Source organism: Phaenicophaeus curvirostris, chromosome 7, assembly GCF_032191515.1.
Source record: "Phaenicophaeus curvirostris isolate KB17595 chromosome 7, BPBGC_Pcur_1.0, whole genome shotgun sequence".
Classification (NCBI taxonomy): Eukaryota; Metazoa; Chordata; class Aves; order Cuculiformes; family Cuculidae; genus Phaenicophaeus; species Phaenicophaeus curvirostris.
This window is the reverse complement of record NC_091398.1, coordinates 29,762,202-29,779,997: the sequence shown is the minus strand read 5'-3', so window position 1 is coordinate 29,779,997 and position 17,796 is coordinate 29,762,202. Positions and strand designations below refer to the sequence as shown.

The 17,796-nt window shown below is 47.1% G+C and overlaps 2 protein-coding genes across 2 annotated transcripts; one reads left to right on the top strand and one right to left on the bottom strand.

Annotated features, from left to right (window-relative positions):
* Nucleotides 1-137: 137 nt before the first annotated feature.
* On the bottom strand, nucleotides 138-8,027 carry TSN (translin). Its single transcript, XM_069861421.1, has 6 exons — nucleotides 7,894-8,027; nucleotides 7,502-7,595; nucleotides 3,781-3,877; nucleotides 2,878-2,993; nucleotides 2,110-2,189; nucleotides 138-1,753 (listed from the first exon to the last, which is right to left on the bottom strand). The coding sequence occupies exons 1-6, from the start codon at nucleotides 7,957-7,959 to the stop codon at nucleotides 1,517-1,519; spliced, it is 690 nt and encodes a 229-aa protein (XP_069717522.1). The 5' UTR covers nucleotides 7,960-8,027; the 3' UTR covers nucleotides 138-1,516.
* Nucleotides 8,028-8,227: 200 nt separating this feature from the next.
* Nucleotides 8,228-13,474, top strand: NIFK (nucleolar protein interacting with the FHA domain of MKI67). Its single transcript, XM_069861420.1, has 6 exons — nucleotides 8,228-8,366; nucleotides 8,968-9,093; nucleotides 10,030-10,138; nucleotides 10,682-10,893; nucleotides 11,600-11,680; nucleotides 12,897-13,474. Exons 1-6 carry the CDS (start codon nucleotides 8,235-8,237, stop codon nucleotides 13,071-13,073), a joined length of 837 nt encoding a protein of 278 aa, XP_069717521.1. The 5' UTR covers nucleotides 8,228-8,234; the 3' UTR covers nucleotides 13,074-13,474.
* The last annotated feature ends 4,322 nt before the right edge of the window (nucleotides 13,475-17,796 follow it).

The following is a 17,796-nucleotide window of genomic DNA, read 5'->3' as shown; positions in this document are numbered from 1 at the left end:
GGAGTGGGGTATGTAACAGCCAGAGTGAGGGACTCTGGTGCTGTCTGAGGACAGCTGAAGGCTGAACTTAAATCACGATATTTCAGAGCAGGAACCCAGGAAGGGAAGTAAATAACGGCAGATAACCAGACAACAGGCAGAGTTACAAACGGCCAAAATCAAAGAACGGCTTTTATTGGCCAAAATAACCAAGAAACCATTTTCATCCAAATAAACAAACCAAAATCCTAACTGAAACAATGGAAAATCTTTGCTAACAAAATTAATCACTAACAAATCCCCACATAAACTTGACTGTTCATGTTCATTCTTGGGAAACATTCCTTCTCCTGAAGAAGTCAGCTTCTCTCCTTAACCCTCCTGCACCAGCAGAAGTAGGAGAATGGCAAAACCCAAAGTCATTCAGGAGAAGAGAACACCTGGGAAGGTAAGAGTCTGTCCGTTTACACAAATGAAAGCGGTTGCTGGTGTTTGCAAACACCTTACATGCAAAGTATCTGAAAGCAGTGATTTCCCCTCTTCTGAGGATACAAACATTTTACCACATCAACTACAGTTTTAATGTGTTTTTTTTTAATCCCAGGACACGGGTACAGGGGTGGCCTATACAGGTTGTTAAAACTCAGGAACTACCTGCAGTTGATCAGTTGTCACTCCCCTATTCAGAAACCTTGATAGTCAAAATAAACGTTGGTTACACTGAGTTCTCAAGGCAAATGATGATACTGAAACTCAGCATTCACTCACATCAGTACAACAAACACCTGCCAGAGAAAGCAGGTGTTTGAGAAAACCTTGCTCTCTGCAGTAACAGAAATCTTGGAGGAAAGGAAGAAAGAGAAAGGAAGAAAGAGAAAGAAAGAAAGAGAAAGAAAGAAAGAGATGGTGCCCGGGTGTCCAGCACCAGCCAATGGAGGAATTCTCAGGAATATACTCAGTGATTTCTCAGTTAAGGGGGATACATAAAACAGAAGCCATTTAAAAAATATGGTTAATAAACAGTTATGCAAATATGTTCCTCTTCCTAACAAGGGTGAAAATTTAAGAAACAAAAAGGCAAAAAAAAAAAAAAATCAGTGTCTTAAAAAATGTGTAGATATTTACAAACTGTGTTTTTTAAACTCTCACATGAATCTGTATTGAGCCGTGTGCTGTGCACACATCTTCAAAGGTGTGTGAGCAGAGACAGCTGAAGCACGTCGCTGCCAGAGCAGTGAAGCGACACTATGGAATTAATGAGAATTTCAGCTCTTGGGAGTTGCTGCCCGATTGCTGCACAGAACAGCACCACGTGTTTCAGCAGAGGAATTCCACGGGAAACAGAGCCTCCTGCCCAAACCTAGCCATGATTTTACAAAACATTTGGAGATCTAACACCCGCACTACAATTTTTGTAAGAAAATAGAGAGCAGCTTTCAGCTGCAGTTCTTCTAAACTACTGTGGGAAGGCTTTCCTAGCACACTTCCTAGATTGGCAACCATCTGAGGTAATCGATGCCACTAAAACGAGCAGCCTTCATTTCTCTCCACCCGCACCACCAGTTGCCTCCTTACTGAGTCCTCTGATCGACAAGTCATAAACCACTTCCTCAATTTTCTTGACATCATATTTCAGGCCATCATAACGTTTCCTCAGGGAGTCGTTCTTCAGGTTGAGGAGACGGAAGCCAGAATCCAGCTCGTTGATAAAAGTTGAGATGCGCAGAGGACGAGAATAGTCACCAGCAGTGACGCTGTTCACTGCCAGCCTGGCCTACGAGAGGAAGACACAGAGGGGAACATCAGCAGAGGAACCCATCCACACCACATCATTATTCCCAGCAGTTACCATACCACGTAAAGCAGTGTTGTTCCCAGCAGTCAGATTATTTATACTTGGATCTACCTTTTCGTTGTCGACAGTCCCAGATTTTCAATCAAGTGACTAGTTTAAATCTTAAAATACCAGGAAGGAACAGCTCTAGCACGCAGGGAGGCCGTGGGCAATAAGTTCAGATCAAGGTGCTGCGTATCACAGCTTTCAGGAACAACTCAGGAAAGTTAAAAAACACATTACTTATTTTTTCAGGTCAGTTTCAATCCAAACATATGCATGAATATCTTCCTTACCAGCTCACTGGCAAGAGTTAATATGCCTGAAAGATAATCCTCAATGTCCAGGTGGAAGCCTCGCTCTCGATCAGCTTCAACTAAGATGAAAAACAGAGCAGTAATCAGGTGATGCTGAATAGGAACAAAACAAGCGAGCTGGAATTGCATTTGTTTTCTGGAGCCAATTTAAAATAGCAAATTTATGAGATACTGTTACAAGAGAGAAGTCAGCTTTTTCCTGTACGTGATGTAGCTACTGCCTCTTCTCAGCATTTTGATTTAGCATCACATACACCCTCGGCTGGATGTGCAACAGATGCTAACTGATCCAACAACATAACTGAATCAACGTCAATGTACAGGACAGGGGCCTGTGGTTGTTTATAAGCTAATATCTTCCTGTTTTGTTTTTCCAAACCCTTCACTCTGTCAGGACACAGTTCTCTTACAGCATAAGAACTGAATCTGTTTTCCACACTTTTAAAACACCAAAATAAAATAAAAAAAAAAAAACCCGAGAAAAACAAGCTCTCATTTATGCAATTTAGATGAATAATCTTCATCAATTAAGAACTTATTAGTGAATAAACACTTCTATTCACATTAGATTTGCCGATTCCTACCTTCTAAAATAATTTGTTGTTTATATAATGAAATCAAATACCAGATAACTGTTGGGACTTATTTCTTAGGAAGAAATGAAGTTCTGCTCTTTCCCGGTACCTCTGAACGCTAACATGTCTGAAAACGTCACAAGCTTTCTCCTTGGTTACAACATGAACTTACTTCCCAGGATTTCTGCCACAGTTTGTTGGGTCACCAATGTTTCTGATTCCAAGTAGACTACGAACGCTGCCAGAAACACCAGCCGCTGAAGCACAAACCTCCAGTGCTCATGAAATCTGTTGAAAAAACACCAAGTCAAGGTATAAATAAGTAACATGTTACTGCAGAGTTCAGCAACAAGCAGTCATTACGTATACATTATGTTTTCTACCTTTATACACAGCACTTGGCAACATTTCTGGCTTAACAACACCAACCAAAAGCCCTCTCCTTGCACCTCCAGAACTGCCCCCCCCGGGCATTACACTGGACACCAGCATTTGCTCATGCTCCTACTCAGTTCCTGGAGTTTTTCAGGTTGTCCTGCCCACAAGACAACCAGGGCTTCCCCTCCCATCTTCCCTCAGTAGATCTGAGCTGATCCCTGTTCTTTGCAGTGCTCTTGCTAGACACTGTCCCCTCCTGGCAGCAACGAAACACAACAGTGACAACCTCGTTTAGTATCTGCAGCATCAAACAGCCATTTTATAACAGACTCAGAGCTCTGTTTTCAGGAATGTCCCAAAACAAACAGCTTAACTGAAATTAATGGAGCAGCAAACGCCCTGCTCCCAGAAACAAGGGCAGCTCCCACAGAACATTAATTACTTAAATTTCTTTTTTTAAAAAAAATTTCTAGAATAATTAAATACTGAATATTTTTACTGAAAAGTTATAGTGTTTAGACAAAATCATTTTTTATCTATGCTGATAAAAATCTCACGCTTCTCTACTGTTATTTTCTTTTCAAACAGAAAAATGCCTTCAGCCCATAAACCTTTAAATCATTCTTCCTCATTAATGATGCTGAATATGCCCAGGCAATCCCCATATCCACGTCTGGCTAGGTGTGATTCTGCATACCTGTAATACTGATCAGAAGGAAACTTTGTCTTCAGAGATTCCAGCTGTGTTTTCACTGTACTGAAGTGTTCACGAGCCTTCTGACATTTCGTTGGTACTGAAAAATAAACAGCGCGACATTCAGCACCTGACAGAGAAAAGGGGTTTGGAAACAGAGTTTTCTGGTGTAGACAGCACTATTCATGCTCCTTTGTTGTCCAAGACAGCTTACTGACACGTGGAGTCAGTCTGAGAAATACTGTCACATCGTGAGTCACACGAGTAGAAGAGAAGCACTCCTGCGTTCTGGGCTGTCTGATCGGCTCTACCCTCAGCGTCAATCTTGAGCCAAGAGGCCCCAGTGTTATTTCAGAATCACTACCAATCATAATCAATTACTCTCGCTATGAAAGACAGGAAAGGTCACACAGCCTACAGACCAAGAGGCAATGGGGGATGCAAACAGATGGAAGCAGGAACGGAGGAACAAAGTGCCTGCCTGTGGATCAAACCAACAAGCAAAGGAGCCTGGCATACAGCAGCTGGGCCTAAAGAAAGCACGTGCACCAAGCAGCTCCACCAAACCACTCGTACAGTTAAAGGAAAAGCAACTTCCCTTTCTCCATCTGAAAATCTCATGACATTTTTTTCTCATCAATCAGAGCTTGGTTTGATGAGGTGCAACATCCCTTCAGGAAACTGCATTTGCCACTTTAAACACTGTATTTGAAGGAGCTGGGTGTTAGCCTGTGCCAACTATGCTCTGCCTCGGCAGAGAATGGTCTCTTGTTGATGTATCACCCACTGCCCCCTCCCGTTTATTGGTACGAGTTACAGCCACACTGCACCCACGGCACCAGGGCCCAAAAGAACTCAAACCTGTACTTAACTGCAGCCTTCTCAGAAAACATGATCATGACCCAAGGAAGGCAGAAGATCAACCTGACAGGCTCTCCTGCACCTTCATGTGCAGAAGCTGGGATTATTTAAACAAGACTCACAGAAGCTACATCAGAAAGCAGTGATGAATGATTTTTTCTAACAAGCTTTACTAAAAAGAGAGCAACCCCCTAACCCTGTTCTGGAGGCTGCTGGCCTAAAGCTCCACTGGTTGTCCTTCCCTTCCCCATAGCTGAAAGTGCTTGTCCCACAGCTAAACACAGTCTCATGTGGCTGCAGGGAGAGACCATGGAACTGTGAAACAGCTGTTGTCTGTGGGCAGGTGGCTGCCTCACAGCGAGGAGGTTTGATGGAAAACTCAATGAAAACCGGCTTAGCCAGGAGGCATTTTAATTCCTGGAGAACAGAGGAAAGGCATTGTGCGACATAACACTTGAAATACTACTGACTGTTACAGGAAATTGCCTTCCATGGAACTTCCAGCTATCCTGTAGTTCCACTAACAGAGCTCATGTCACCCCTGACCCTTCTCTTTGGAAGGACAGATTGATCAGCCTGGTGCAAATCCCTTCCCTGTTTTCTCTGTTGCCTCCTTGAGTGTTCTTCACTCTACCCCAACTGATGACGCAAGAATAATTACAAAGGATCAGTCAACAGGCTTCTACCAAAGAAATCTGAGACTTTTCCATTTATTAGTTTAGTTTCTATAGTTTATTTATAATTTAATGTTTGTATAGTTCAAAATATAGGATTAGTAGTATTTCTTATATTTTGGAATACAAATATACCTGGCTAAAATTCCTGATGCTACAAAGTCTGAACTCCACTTCCACAAATAATCCTCTCTTTCATACTTACAAGAATAACTGTTTATCTCTTTTTAATCTACTAAGGAAGAATCATTCTAGTTTCTTAGTAAAAACGCAGCACTGACTCCACAAACTAGATGCTGCCGTGAGCCAGGCAGCCACTGCACAGAGCACAGAACTACAATCACTATCAAATAAAACTGTAGTCTAAATATGTGACAGCTGACAAGCACTGTTTGTCCCCCTACCAATCCTCCTGTTAATCAGCACCACATTATTCTGCTGTAAACTTTTATTAATCTAAACCTTCACTGACTGACTTATTATGCTTGTAATTGATGACAAGCTGACAGGTCTATTATCATGAATTAATTTCTAACCCATTAAGCATGTATTCCTTATCTTCCTGTTGCAAGTATTAAACTGTGCTTTCTTTTTTCCTCATTTTTTAACTGTAATTATTCCAAATCTCTTCTCAGATTCCACAAGTTCCAAGACCAGCTCTCTCCCACAATTAAAACTCAAGTGGAAATACACTGAGACAAACACAGGACTTCACTTATTAAATGCTGGAAAGCAACACCTGAAGCTGATGCCCACAGAAAACAACTGGCAAAACATCCAAAGTTCAGCTTTGAAAGATGAGTGCATGCCTGTGTACATTAGCCAGTTGGCAGGTCTAATTTTTGGAATGGTCAGATTTCCTAAGGAGGTGGAAGCTGCCCTCACCAGCAGAGGCCAAACCTCAGGCATTGCAGGTTGTTAAACACGTACCATCTTGGAGCCCAGAGAAATCCCAAGCCTCGAGCTCCAGCAGGAGCGTCACCAGGCTGATAACTAGCAGTCAGCTCTGCAGGTAAATGGATCAGACCTGGAGAGGTTCCCCCCTCTAATCACCTCCCAGGGGTGGCCTGCCAGATATTTCCCCTTCCTACATTCTTCTCAAGAGTTTGCAAGAAAGTCAGAATGGATGCTTCTGCTCAGGAGATATTCATCAACTTGAAAAAAAAATAGTTTTTAAATCATGTATTTAGGAAAAAAACCTTATTTATTACAGTCGTTTCACCAGTAAGTCTGAAAATGGGAGTGAGGGAGCAGAAAGAGTGCATTTGGTATCCAGGCCTTCAGAACTGTTCTTGCACCCTGTAGCAACCAGGCTGGCCCAGAGACATTACATTAAAATCTTAAACAAACTTCGACTGAAAACAAGGAACCAGGCAAGCTACAGCCCAAACCTCAAAACCAGCAGAACCTTTCCAGTGGCCACCCAAACATACATCAAGGGCAGCTCCTGCTCCATCAGCCTGTACAAACTCCCTTTATATTTTGCAATATTAGGCAGATTTTATACACGTGTGCAGTCTCATGCAAACCAGGCTAAATTCCCCTGCTTCCCCCACCACCGCCAGAGCACTCAGGATTGCAACTTTTGAGGGCACAGGAGAAAGAAAAGAAGATACAGGCAGAAAGGCCCAACAGGTGGTCACAAACGGGAAGAGGCTGCCCAGGGAGGTGGTTGAGTCACCTTCCCTGGAGGCGTTTAAGGCACTGGTGCATGAGGTGCTGAGGGACATGGATTAGTGATTGATAGAAATGGTTGGACTTGATGATCCAGCGGGTCTTTTCCAACCTGGTGATTCTATGAAGTTACAAAAATCTACGTGCATGTCATTTAGCAGGAAACCCATAAGCCAACGCAACAACCCAGAAAGCCAGCAGCTGTAAGAAGAACAAGCTCTTCTGCACCAAGACAGTGAAAGACCGAGCGGCTAAGGGTAGAGGAGGAAAAAAGCAACATTCCCTGAGGATGAATGGCAGGTTTTCTACTTATTTGGCTTGAATCCTCCCAACGGCACACACATCCCTCACCCCGCAGCCTCTGAGAGCCCATGCATGGCACCCCAGGGACGCCCACGCAGAACGGTCACCTAGGAAAGCTCCTCCTCCCGTGAAAAACAGACCCGCGTACCCCAGGGCGCTGCCTGCTCCCCCAAAACGCGGGGCTTTTCCCCGCTCCCCAGGGCGAGACTCACTGTCCTGGAAGCCGGGTCCCTGGTGCACGCCCTGCATCAGCGTCAGCATCTCCCGCGCCGTCTGCTCCAGCGCCTGCACCACCTTCCGGATCTCCTGCGGGGACAGGCACCTGCCGTCAGCCCGGTCCTTGGGGCCCCGAGCCCCGCAGGCCTCCCCGCGCTCCACGACCCCGAGCCCCGGAGGCCTCCCAGTGCTCCGTGACCCCGAGTTCCTCCCCCACACACACTCCACGGCCCCAAGTCCCCCACCAATCGCCACACCGCACGGCCTCCAGCCCTCACCCCCCGTGGCCGCGCTCCACGGCCCCAAGCTCCCGCCCGCCCCCCTCGGCCCTGGGCTCCCCAGGCCCCAAGCCTCCCCGAGTTCCCCTCTAGCGCCATCCCCGTCGCACCTCGCGGATGTCCTGGTCGGCGGTGAGGGCGCCCTGCAGCGCCACGAACATGTCGCTCACCGACATGGTGCCCGCGCTGCCTCCCGCCCTGGAGCCCGACCGCGCCGCAGGGGTGGCCTTCTTCGCTCCAGCGCGGGGCTGCCCCGAGCGCTGCCTGATCGCGCCGCAGAGGAGGAGGGGCCTTCCGCGCTACGGCGTGGGGCTGCGCTCCGTGCTGCCTGACCGCGCCGCAGAGGGCTGCCCCGCGCGCTGCCTGAGCGCCCCGCCCCGGTGCTGTGCGCCTGCGCGGCGCGGGCGGTGACGCACTTCCGGCGGGGGCGCATTTCCGGCGGGGGCGCAGCATGGCGGAGGACGCAGGGCCCGTGTCCGCAGGGGCGGCCGCGCCGGCCAAGTCGTTCCTGGCCCTGGAGCCGCGGCTGCAGCGCGAGTTGCAGCAGAAAGTGCAGCGGGCGCGCAGCGGCCGGGCGGGCAAGGTGAGCGCGTGTGAACGGGCGGGAGGGAGGGAGAGGGACCTGCTCCTCCGCTCTCTTGAGACCCCACCCGGAGTCCCGCTTCCAGTTCTGGACTCCCCAGTGGAAGAATGAAGTGGGACTGTGGGAACGGGTCCGTCTATGAAAATGATCAGAGTGCGGGAGCATCTCTGCTGTGAGGACGGGCTGAGAGAGCTGGGGTTGTTCAGCCTGGAGAAGAGAAAGCTCCGAGGAGACCTTAGAGCAGTCTCCAGTACCTGGAAAGGGCCTAAAGGGAAGTTGTTGAGGGACTTTTATGAAGGTGTGTAGCGATAGGACTAGGGGGAATGGCTTATAATTGGAAAGGGGAAGGTCTAGATTAGACAGTAGGAGGAAATTCTTCACAGTGAGGGTGGTGAGGCACTGGCACAGGTTGCTCAGAGAAGCTGTGGATGCCCCATCCCTGGAATTGTTCAGAGTCAGTTTGGATGAGGCTTTCAGCAACCTGGTCTGGTGGGAGGTGTCCCTGGCCATGGCAGGGGGATTGGAACTGGATGATCTTTGAAGTCCCTTCTAACCATTCTATGATCTGACCTGACTTAACGTGCCCACCCCTTGCCCACAGGAGGAGCTGACACCAGGCGTGGTGTACGTGGGGCACCTCCCGCGGGGGCTCTGTGAGCCGCAGATCCAGGAGTACTTCGAGCAGTTTGGGAAGGTGACACGGCTGAGGCTCTCAAGGAGTAAGAAGGTAATGCTGCCCCTCTCCTGCCCACAATCTAGGGTGCTGCTGCCCCTGCTGGGCTGTGTTCCTGCCATCGCCGCTCCCGAGGGGCCCAGGAAGGACACATCCATGTGGCTGCAGCCGGCTGCCCTAGCTTCGGCCGCGCCATTGCTGTGCGGCCCCGAGGCTCTGCCGCAGGCGCTGCAGGCGCAGCAAATGAGCGGGGCTGGCTCCTTCCTGGGGTGCCTCAGCAGGTCCCTGTGCCCTTTCCGCCTGCCCAAGGTGCTCCCTTCCATGTGCATCATGTGGAAAACTTCGCTGCTGTTTCCTGAGTGGGCAGAGGGGGCACTGCACACAATGGCGCATCCTGGAAATGGTACTTCCAAAAGGATGGGGCTGATGGACAGTGTGGGAGTCATCGATGCTGGGACGGGCAATCTTCAGGGGTGCCCCTGACCCAAACCTGTCTGTGACTCTGTGGCTGCAGATGAGCAGCTTCAGTGACAGCTTCTGCAGCCCCTTTTTCCCATAAGCAGATATGTTTAGGTGAGGGGTGTTGGCAGAAAACATGAATTCAAAGTAGAACATGGGATGTCATGGAAAAGACTCTGGTTTAGTTTTCTTCTTGCTTCATGCACCATGAATTTTAACATCTCATTTCTGGATTTATCATCACATTGTATTAATGCTGTATTCCTTTGGTAACAGCAATTCAGGGCAGGTTTGGGTTTTTTGTCAAATAGTATTGGTGAGCGGTTTGTTTCATATACAAATATATATTTACAAATAATGTGTTAGCAATTTAGGACTAGATCTGATGCTTTTCATGGTCTCACTGACCCTTGTGAAATTACTTGTGTTTACCTGAGAGTGGGCTATGACTTTGGCTGTATAAATTATTTTTAATTAAGTCCTTCAGGTGTCAAGTTATCATTTCAGATTTCTTTGTGTCATTCCTTGTAGACTGGAGCTACCAAAGGCTATGGGTTTATAGAGTTTGAGTCCGATGATGTGGCTAAGATTGTGGCCGACACAATGAACAACTACCTGTTTTCTGAAAGGCTGCTGAAGTGTAAGTATGAGCACAAGTGACCATATGAACTGAAGTGTAAGTTTTCTAACCTGCAAAAGAAATTCATAGTCAGTGTGATTTTATTTTTTTTCTTCTGGAGTGTTAGGAGGATCTGGGTGGTTTTTTAAAATTAAGTATTTTTAACCCCTGCAGCTGCTGTCTTCTCTGTAGTTAAACATAAGGGGCTTTTTTTGATTAAAAGATCAATGAAATTGCCTAGTTTCTCAGGCATGGTGATAGCAACATTTGCTGTATAAGGGATTATGAGCTATGTGCATCAACTTTTGCAAAACAAGTTTCTCTGACTGTTTTGTGGGTGACGCTGGAAAAGTATTCTTTTTTTCTATCCATGCATTATCAGTTCTCTTAGTGGTTATAGTTATATATGTTTAGTTATTTTCCATCTTCTGTGATCCAAAAATGCTATATGAGTGCTCTGCTGGTGCAGTGGATAGCTTAAGGAGAACTGAGTTGTGTTACGCGAGTGCATGTTGTGGGGAAGGTCGCTCTGCTGTAACTCAGTGTCCTATGTTTATGATGCAGGTCAGTTCATATCTCCTGAAAGGGTCCATGAAAACCTCTTCAAAAACAGTAAGAGAATGTTTCTGAAGCCTTCTCAGCCTGCGGTCAGACGGTACAATAAGATTCGCTCACTCGTTCAGAAGGCAAAGATGACAAAGAGACTGCTGCGAAAGGAGAAGCTTTTACGGAAGAGGCTGGCTGAAAAGGGGCTCAATTATGACTTCCCAGGATTTGTAAGTTCGGCATCATTTTGATAAGCGTTTTATGAGGAATGTGTTTCTAAGGTTATGCTAAATACAAGAAAATAATGTGTTTCACGTGGAACTCATAAAAGCTGGAACACAGGAACACTTACTGGCGTTAAGAACTGTATAAAAGCTCCTGGAAATGGGGACAGTGCTGTTGCTGTGCTGCACTACACACGCACGGGTTTGCCTTTAGAGAGATAAATGCGCAAGAGCCAAGGGAAGACATTCCTTTTCTTTTGTTAGTATAAACAATTGGATATCCTGTCATTTTGATATTTGTTTCTGGATGATGGAAAAGCAATGGGGCTTTTCCCAGGCCCTGTGCGGGAGTTTGGCAGGGGAGGCGCTTGAAGGCAGGTCCCAAGACAGGAGCTTCCACCCCTATACCTTGCCTAATCCAACCAAGGGTATTGCTAGTTTGCAGAGCACTTGGGTGAAATACTCAATTTTAAGCAATACTGTTTAACGTGTTGTCTTTTTAAAATGCACAGTAGCAACTCTTTTTGCATTGCTTTGGGTGTTTTTGTTCAAACCAGGTCACCTCTGTGGCACTGTTAAGTCATTTTATTCAAACCTTAGCTGCTGTAACAAGGATTTTGTAGTTATGAAGGAAAGAAACCTGTTAAGTGACTGATTGTGTCTTCACACAAGCAAGGTTGTGGTAATCCACCTGATCTCTCTTCCTTCCTAGGCTGCACAGGACCTTTCCAGAATGAGAGCGAAACTTAAAACGTCCAAGAAATCAAAGCTGAACATTTCTTTGAGCAGCCAGGTAAGATCAAACGCTCCTGATGGTGCCCAGCACCATGCTTCACCATTCACACTGGGGCAGATGTTTCATGTCCACATCTGGTTTCCTCATATTCATTTCAACACCTGAAAACCTGGACTTTGTTTGCTTGAGAAATTTTTGTGCCAGAAGTAGCTCTTTTGATACGTATTAACACTCTTGAATGGAGGAGGGTGGTTGGATTCTCTCCATTCTTTCTCCTGTGGGAACATTTAACCAGCAAAGGCTTCTGCTTGGTGTGTCTTAACTAGCAGCGCTGATCCCAGGGTGCATCCAGGCAGTGGTGTGTCTCCTGTCAGCCTCTGCTATTCTGCACCAGCGTGAGGCAGGAGAAGCACAGGGTGCTGGGGACAGTTACCTGCACCCCACCCACGTGTGGGCTTTAAACTTGTACAAAACAATCTCCTTGCTGGCATCTTTCTGTTGGTCTGCACCACATTGTATTATTTCTGACCTTTTGTGGCAAGCCAGGAGTTGAATCGTCAATGCAGTCTAGTGCCATCCGTTCCCCTTTATGTACTATACTGGCCTTCTTCCTTCGTGCTCTCCAGGGATGCTAGTCTAGTATTTTGCAAACTAGTGCCAGCCAAAGCTAGCGTTAGGGTGAAAGCTCAGGTCATCAGAGCTGAGATTTGGGGCACTGACAGCCTGAAAAGTCAGTTGAGTGTTAACATTTCTGTTTTGTTTCATCACCGTTGTGAGTTTGGTTTTGGTTTAACGTTACTGGATTACTTGTGATAATTGGGATGGGGCCGATTGTGAGGAATGTGGGGTAACTCGTACATTCAATCAACTGGAAGTTAGTGGGATGTTTCAGCTCTGCTGTGGGCTTGAATGTGGCATTTCTGAATGCCAGTCTCAAATATACATTTTTTTCCTTCCGATTCCTTTCCTTTTGGCTTTCTTAGTGCTTTGAATCAGAAAATAGAAAGTTTAGAAAGCAAACATATGTAATGGCATGTTAGAAAATGTGAATTAATTTACGTTTGCCTTTCACATACACTTTTTTGAAAATGATGCTTTTGTCTGAAGAAACGCTGTCTACGAGAGTAGCTGGTTATGAAAAGAACACAATGTTCCCTAACACGGAAGCTCTGAAGGAGAGCTGGCCTGAGTTACCCTGTGGTACCACAGAGGCAGTGACGACTTGGCTCAGGTGACTGCTTTGCAATGAATCATGTTTTTCTGGTCTCTCCAGGATCCTACTCCAGTCTGTACTCCATCAGTGCTCGAGCGCCGGAAAGCTTCCCAGGCAGATGATGACGCAGAGGACAGTGAAATAACTCTCAAACTACCCCCTGCCAACATTAAGAATGCTGCACAGAGACCAAAGAAGAAGCCAAGAGCACAACCCTACGTGAAGAAACAGAAATAGACTTAAAAAGTTGATGGCTGTAGCCATGTTTTTCCTCAACTTGAAAACTGGTGAGGTGGAGCTTCTGGAGGTTCTGCTGCCTTGGCTCAGTTCCTCTTGACTAGACTGTTTCAGTCTTTCCTAGGCAAGGAATATTCATAAATCCTACCCCTCCCGTTCAGGCATCAGTGGACCTACGGGCTTCTCTGCCTTTGAAGGTGTTCTTGCCTCTGTTCTCACAAGTGCCCGTGCTATGACACGCCTGCCGCTGTGCCAGAACCTTCAGTTGATTCTGTAACTTGTCTCTAGTGCTCGCTGTTTTGAAAGAAAATGTGAGGCCGTCCATTCAGAACTTGCTGATGCGGCCTTATCTTACATTTATAATTAATGACGGGTTATAAAACAAATAACTTTTTCAACTCTGTTGGCTCTCGGTAGTGGTTCTTCTGTGTAACTGGGCGTCTGTGTTTCGTACGAGTTGTCACATAGTTACACAAATAGAGGGTGAGGGGTTTTTTAATCCCCAAGGAAGACATGCTCAGAATTTCATCTCCTGTTTGTGATCAGTCACGATCTGCCCACACTGCCTGTACTGCTTTGCCTCTGGGATGACCGGGCAAAGGTCGCTTGCTAATTCACTGGGGCTCTGTGTGCTATAACCGGGCTGCTGCCTTGTTCAGAAAATATTCGAGGACCTGCAGAGTGTGGCTGCCTTTAGAGGGACGTCCTGCTGAGCTGTGGAGAGCACCAAAAGTGACACCTGTCTTGCTTACAGCTGTTCTTAGACCAAGCAAAGATCTTTGCAAAGAAAACTCACCAGCAGTCACAGCAGTCTAGGTTGTATTAGGAGTTCTGTTGTCCTTTGGGCCCTGTAGCATCTTCTCCCTGCATTTTAGTCTCACTGACTGCATAAAACATGGGTGTCTTCTGCTTCAGGGAGCGATAAACACGTTGTGATATTGTAATAAGCCTCTGGGTGGGTGAACCAGGAATGGGAAGGCAGGTTTTTGTTGCCAGTAGTATGAGTTCAGAGAACCGAGTGTAGCTTTTTGTTGTGCATCAAGATTTATTCTTACTCCAACACGACCTGCCATAGCTGACTGCAGGCACCCAGTCCCATTGGACAATGCACTTTGACTGCAATTAGAATTTGGATTTCATTGCAAATCTGCAGAAATTCCAGTTTGGGTTTTGTGGTACACACTTAGCTTTTTCCTTTTATTGTCTGAGATGAAACACTCTGCTGCTATTGGCTGTAGGTCAGGCTTGGCGGCAGATTTCAGAGGAAAGCCCAGGTGATAGTAACAGGCTGCTCAGGTAGGTGCCTGGCACTAATTCCTTGGCTATTTTAAGACCTGGAATCCTGGCAGAGGAGAAATCATCTGAACTATTGGCCAGGCTAATTCTGTCCTGTGTGGCCTGATCATTTGAACAATCATGTGATCATAGTGATATTATTGTGGTGACTTAAATGTGATTGTTCTCCTTTGTCACTGAACTGTTGGGGGAGCCACTTGGATGAGTGTGTCCCCATCAAACACTTGGCATCCTCGGCGTGCTGGGGAAATCTGTTGAGCAGCCCGATGGTCACTGACAGTCCCTGCCTTTCAGTGGCAGTGCTGCTGCGTGCATTAGCAGGCTTTGTTCTCTGTGCATCGTTTGATATGAAACAGGCACTGTTTACACCTCAAATACATGGAAAATACATCCCTAGCTGAGTTTCAAGATGAACGTGATCAGAGTGGTTGGCAGAAATTGCTTACTGGTTTGTAAGTGACATGCGCCTCTGAACAAACTTTACTACCTTGACTTCATAGAGCAGAGAGCAGCAGAAGAGAAGCAAAATACATCTGCACAGAGCGGACAGTTGTGAAAATAAAGGTGGCTATTGTGTTAAGATTATAGCATGGTTTGAGTTGGAAGGGACCTTAAAGATCATCCAGTTCTAATCCCCCTGCCGTGGGCAGGGCCACCTCCCACTAGATGAACTAGAAATGTGGCTGTACTTGCTCCTGCCTGGAGCTGAGACTCCGGGGCACAGTCTGGCACCGGGGGGCAGCACCTCCAGTTGTGTGGGGGACAAGCACAAGGTTTCCTGGGAAAAGACCTCCCTGATTTGTGAAGAAGCCTATCTAGTCCAGGCAGTTTGGAGTGACTGGCTGCACTCATGTGGCTAATGCATCTGCAACACGATTTAAGAATACGGGAGAAATCTGGGATGGATCTAAACCAAATATGCCCATTTCTTGGGTGCTGCCACAAATACTCTTCCAAGGCTGTTGAGTTAAAGCTGCTCATAAGAAAACTTAGTTTGCATAATTTATCTAGTGCAGTTTCCTGTTCACCAAAGCTTGAGCAGCTCCCTTCCATTGCTTCCCATTCTAACCCCTTGGCCAGCATTTTGAACCTGGAGTTGCTTTCTTCCTCTTCTGCATTTCTTACTGTGCTCCTCTCTGTGCCCGGTGTCCTGCCCCTGCCTGGAAGCCTGTGTCTGCTCGCTGCTTTATTCCCTGTTTGACTCTGTGGCTTCTTTTCATGCTTGTGGTGCCAGGGCTACCCTGTCAAGCTGCATGAGCTGCTGGGGCCGTAGGCTTTTGCAGACCTCTTGGAAAGGTTTGTGCCTTTAAGCTAGAACCCTGGTTGCTGCTTGTGGTCTATATTCACATGGCAGTGTGAGCCTTGATGGGAAGACGTTCCAGAAAGCTGTGCTTACAATAAGGTTTGCTTCCTGCTGTAATTTACCTTTCCCTTCCTTTTATTTATTGGTCTTCCTTCAATTGAGATCAGCCTAGATGGCAAATCTGAAGAGCAAGGAAAAAATTCTGTGCTGTTCAAGTAGAGCCCAACAATACGCAGGCTACAGCACGGGAGTCTCAGCAGAAGGGTAGCTTTTCTTGGTGATAGCTTCTGGTTTTGGGCTGCCTCTGTTATTAATACACTGCAGTCCTGGGAGATGTACATAAACAGAAATTCAGACACCTGATACTTGCCAAACATAGTTTCCGTAGCAAATGGACAGACGTGCTGTGTCATGAGTTATGCCTCAGACCTTGCACTGGTTTTTATTTCTCAGCTCTCCGGTCATTTGTTCATTCATCTTGGACAAATAGGAACCTGGCCACTGATTTTAGGACAGGCTGTGAGTTGGTTTTACTGGAGTGCTGGGAGTGTTGGGGCTTTGGTTTCAAGGCATAGCTTGCAAACTTTCTGTAATCAATGACTTTGTAGAGCTGGTTTACTGAACACCTATGTATATTGTACTGTTTACAAGCTTCAGAGAGCACTTAGGTGCTAGCAAAGTCTGCTAATTTCCATTCACTTGTTCCAATTTGTCTGTTTTGCAGAATGGAGAACTGGGCTTAGGGAGTGCACAACGTTTCCCAGCATGTGAAGCTGGGAAGCAAAAGCAGGATGGGGTGGGGGATTGGGGGTGGCAGGGAGAAAAGTGGAATTGGCTGCAAAATAGCAGAGATAAAGAAATGATGTAGCCAATGCCACCTCTAGAGAAAAGGGTGTTGGTGAATGTGGCAGTGTTAGACCGCTGGAAATTAAAGATGCAGTTTGGAGTTTGTCTTATCTGCATTGCCTGTGAGATGTGCTGTGGGATGCTGAGGCTGCGCAGCGTGTCAGGAGCGTGCTGGAAGCCGTGGTTCAAGCACTGGTGCTTGCTCATCTGTCCTGAGAGGAGGAGGAGAGCAGGCTGGGCAGGTGACGCTTGCTCTTGCCAGTATCAAGCCTGTTTGCTTGCATGCCTGGCTTTTGAAATGTCTGCAGCCCCAAGGAACAAGGCTAAAACCTGTCTGCAGATAGCTCATGGTGCAAGGGAAGATTTGTGCGTGGTTCTGAGGGATGACGTCCTCTCTAACTAAAGCACCAGTGAGGCAGATGGTAGCCACAGGAAATCCCTCCACTCCCAGCTTTCCCTTCAGAGTCCTAGCGTGTTTGGCTCTCACTTCACCTGTGCCGTGCAGCTGGCCAGGGCAGGGCTGCGTTGCGTGAGGTGCTGTGCAGGGCGTTGCTGGTGAAAGCAGGGCAGGAAGGTACCAGGAGTACTGTGGATGTGATCTCCATTAGATGTTTTCCAGGAATGCCCTAAGTCCTCCTCTTGGACCAGACTCCTTCATCGTCCAAGATGCTGTTGAAACACACCCTGTTTCCCAGAGTTTACAGTCTGACCCACAAAGTCTTGAAACGTCCAACTCCAGGCAGCAACGATCGGCACCTTCTGTGCCAGAGATACGCGGGGGACGCCCCAGGGTGCTGCTGGAATGGAGGGGAGGGATGTTCCCTGCATCAGTCCGCTGCCTGGCACTGCTAATCCAGGCACATCCCTCCCTGCCCAAGGCCAGCAGCTGCCAGAGTGAGCCAAGGAAATGGTTAACGGCATGAGTGAGAATTGCTAAAGCAAAGCATTTTCTCCCATGCAGGGTGCAGCAAGGCCTCTCCTCGCTTCTCCCAGCTAGCATTAATTAAGCATATGGCAGGAACAGAGATGCTGGCTGTCCTGAGAGGCTTGGACTACTTACACACCTGAGTGTCTGTAGCCAGTAACTGTGTGGATCTCCTGTGCTGGAAAAGGATAAGCTGCAGAGAAGCTCCTACTTGATTCTTGGCTTCAATCAGGGAAGAAAATGCTGGTTCATACTTGTCTTCGAATGTGGCATTGAAGGGAGCTGGCAGGATTGTGAGGACAAATGCTACAGGAGTTCCAGACAACGCGGTGGCTGTCTGCAGTGAGTCACGG

Coding starts and splice junctions, on each gene's coding strand:
- NIFK (XM_069861420.1), top strand. CDS start 8,235: ATGGCGGAGGACGCAGGGCCCGTGTCCGCAGGGGCGGCCGCGCCGGCC. Junction 8,367..8,967: donor GCAGCGGCCGGGCGGGCAAG/GTGAGCGCGTGT, acceptor CCTTGCCCACAG/GAGGAGCTGACACCAGGCGT. Junction 10,894..11,599: donor ATTATGACTTCCCAGGATTT/GTAAGTTCGGCA, acceptor CTTCCTTCCTAG/GCTGCACAGGACCTTTCCAG.
- TSN (XM_069861421.1), bottom strand. CDS start 7,959: ATGTCGGTGAGCGACATGTTCGTGGCGCTGCAGGGCGCCCTCACCGCC. Junction 7,596..7,893: donor CCGACCAGGACATCCGCGAG/GTGCGACGGGGA, acceptor CTGTCCCCGCAG/GAGATCCGGAAGGTGGTGCA. Junction 1,754..2,109: donor TAACTCTTGCCAGTGAGCTG/GTAAGGAAGATA, acceptor TTCCTCTCGTAG/GCCAGGCTGGCAGTGAACAG.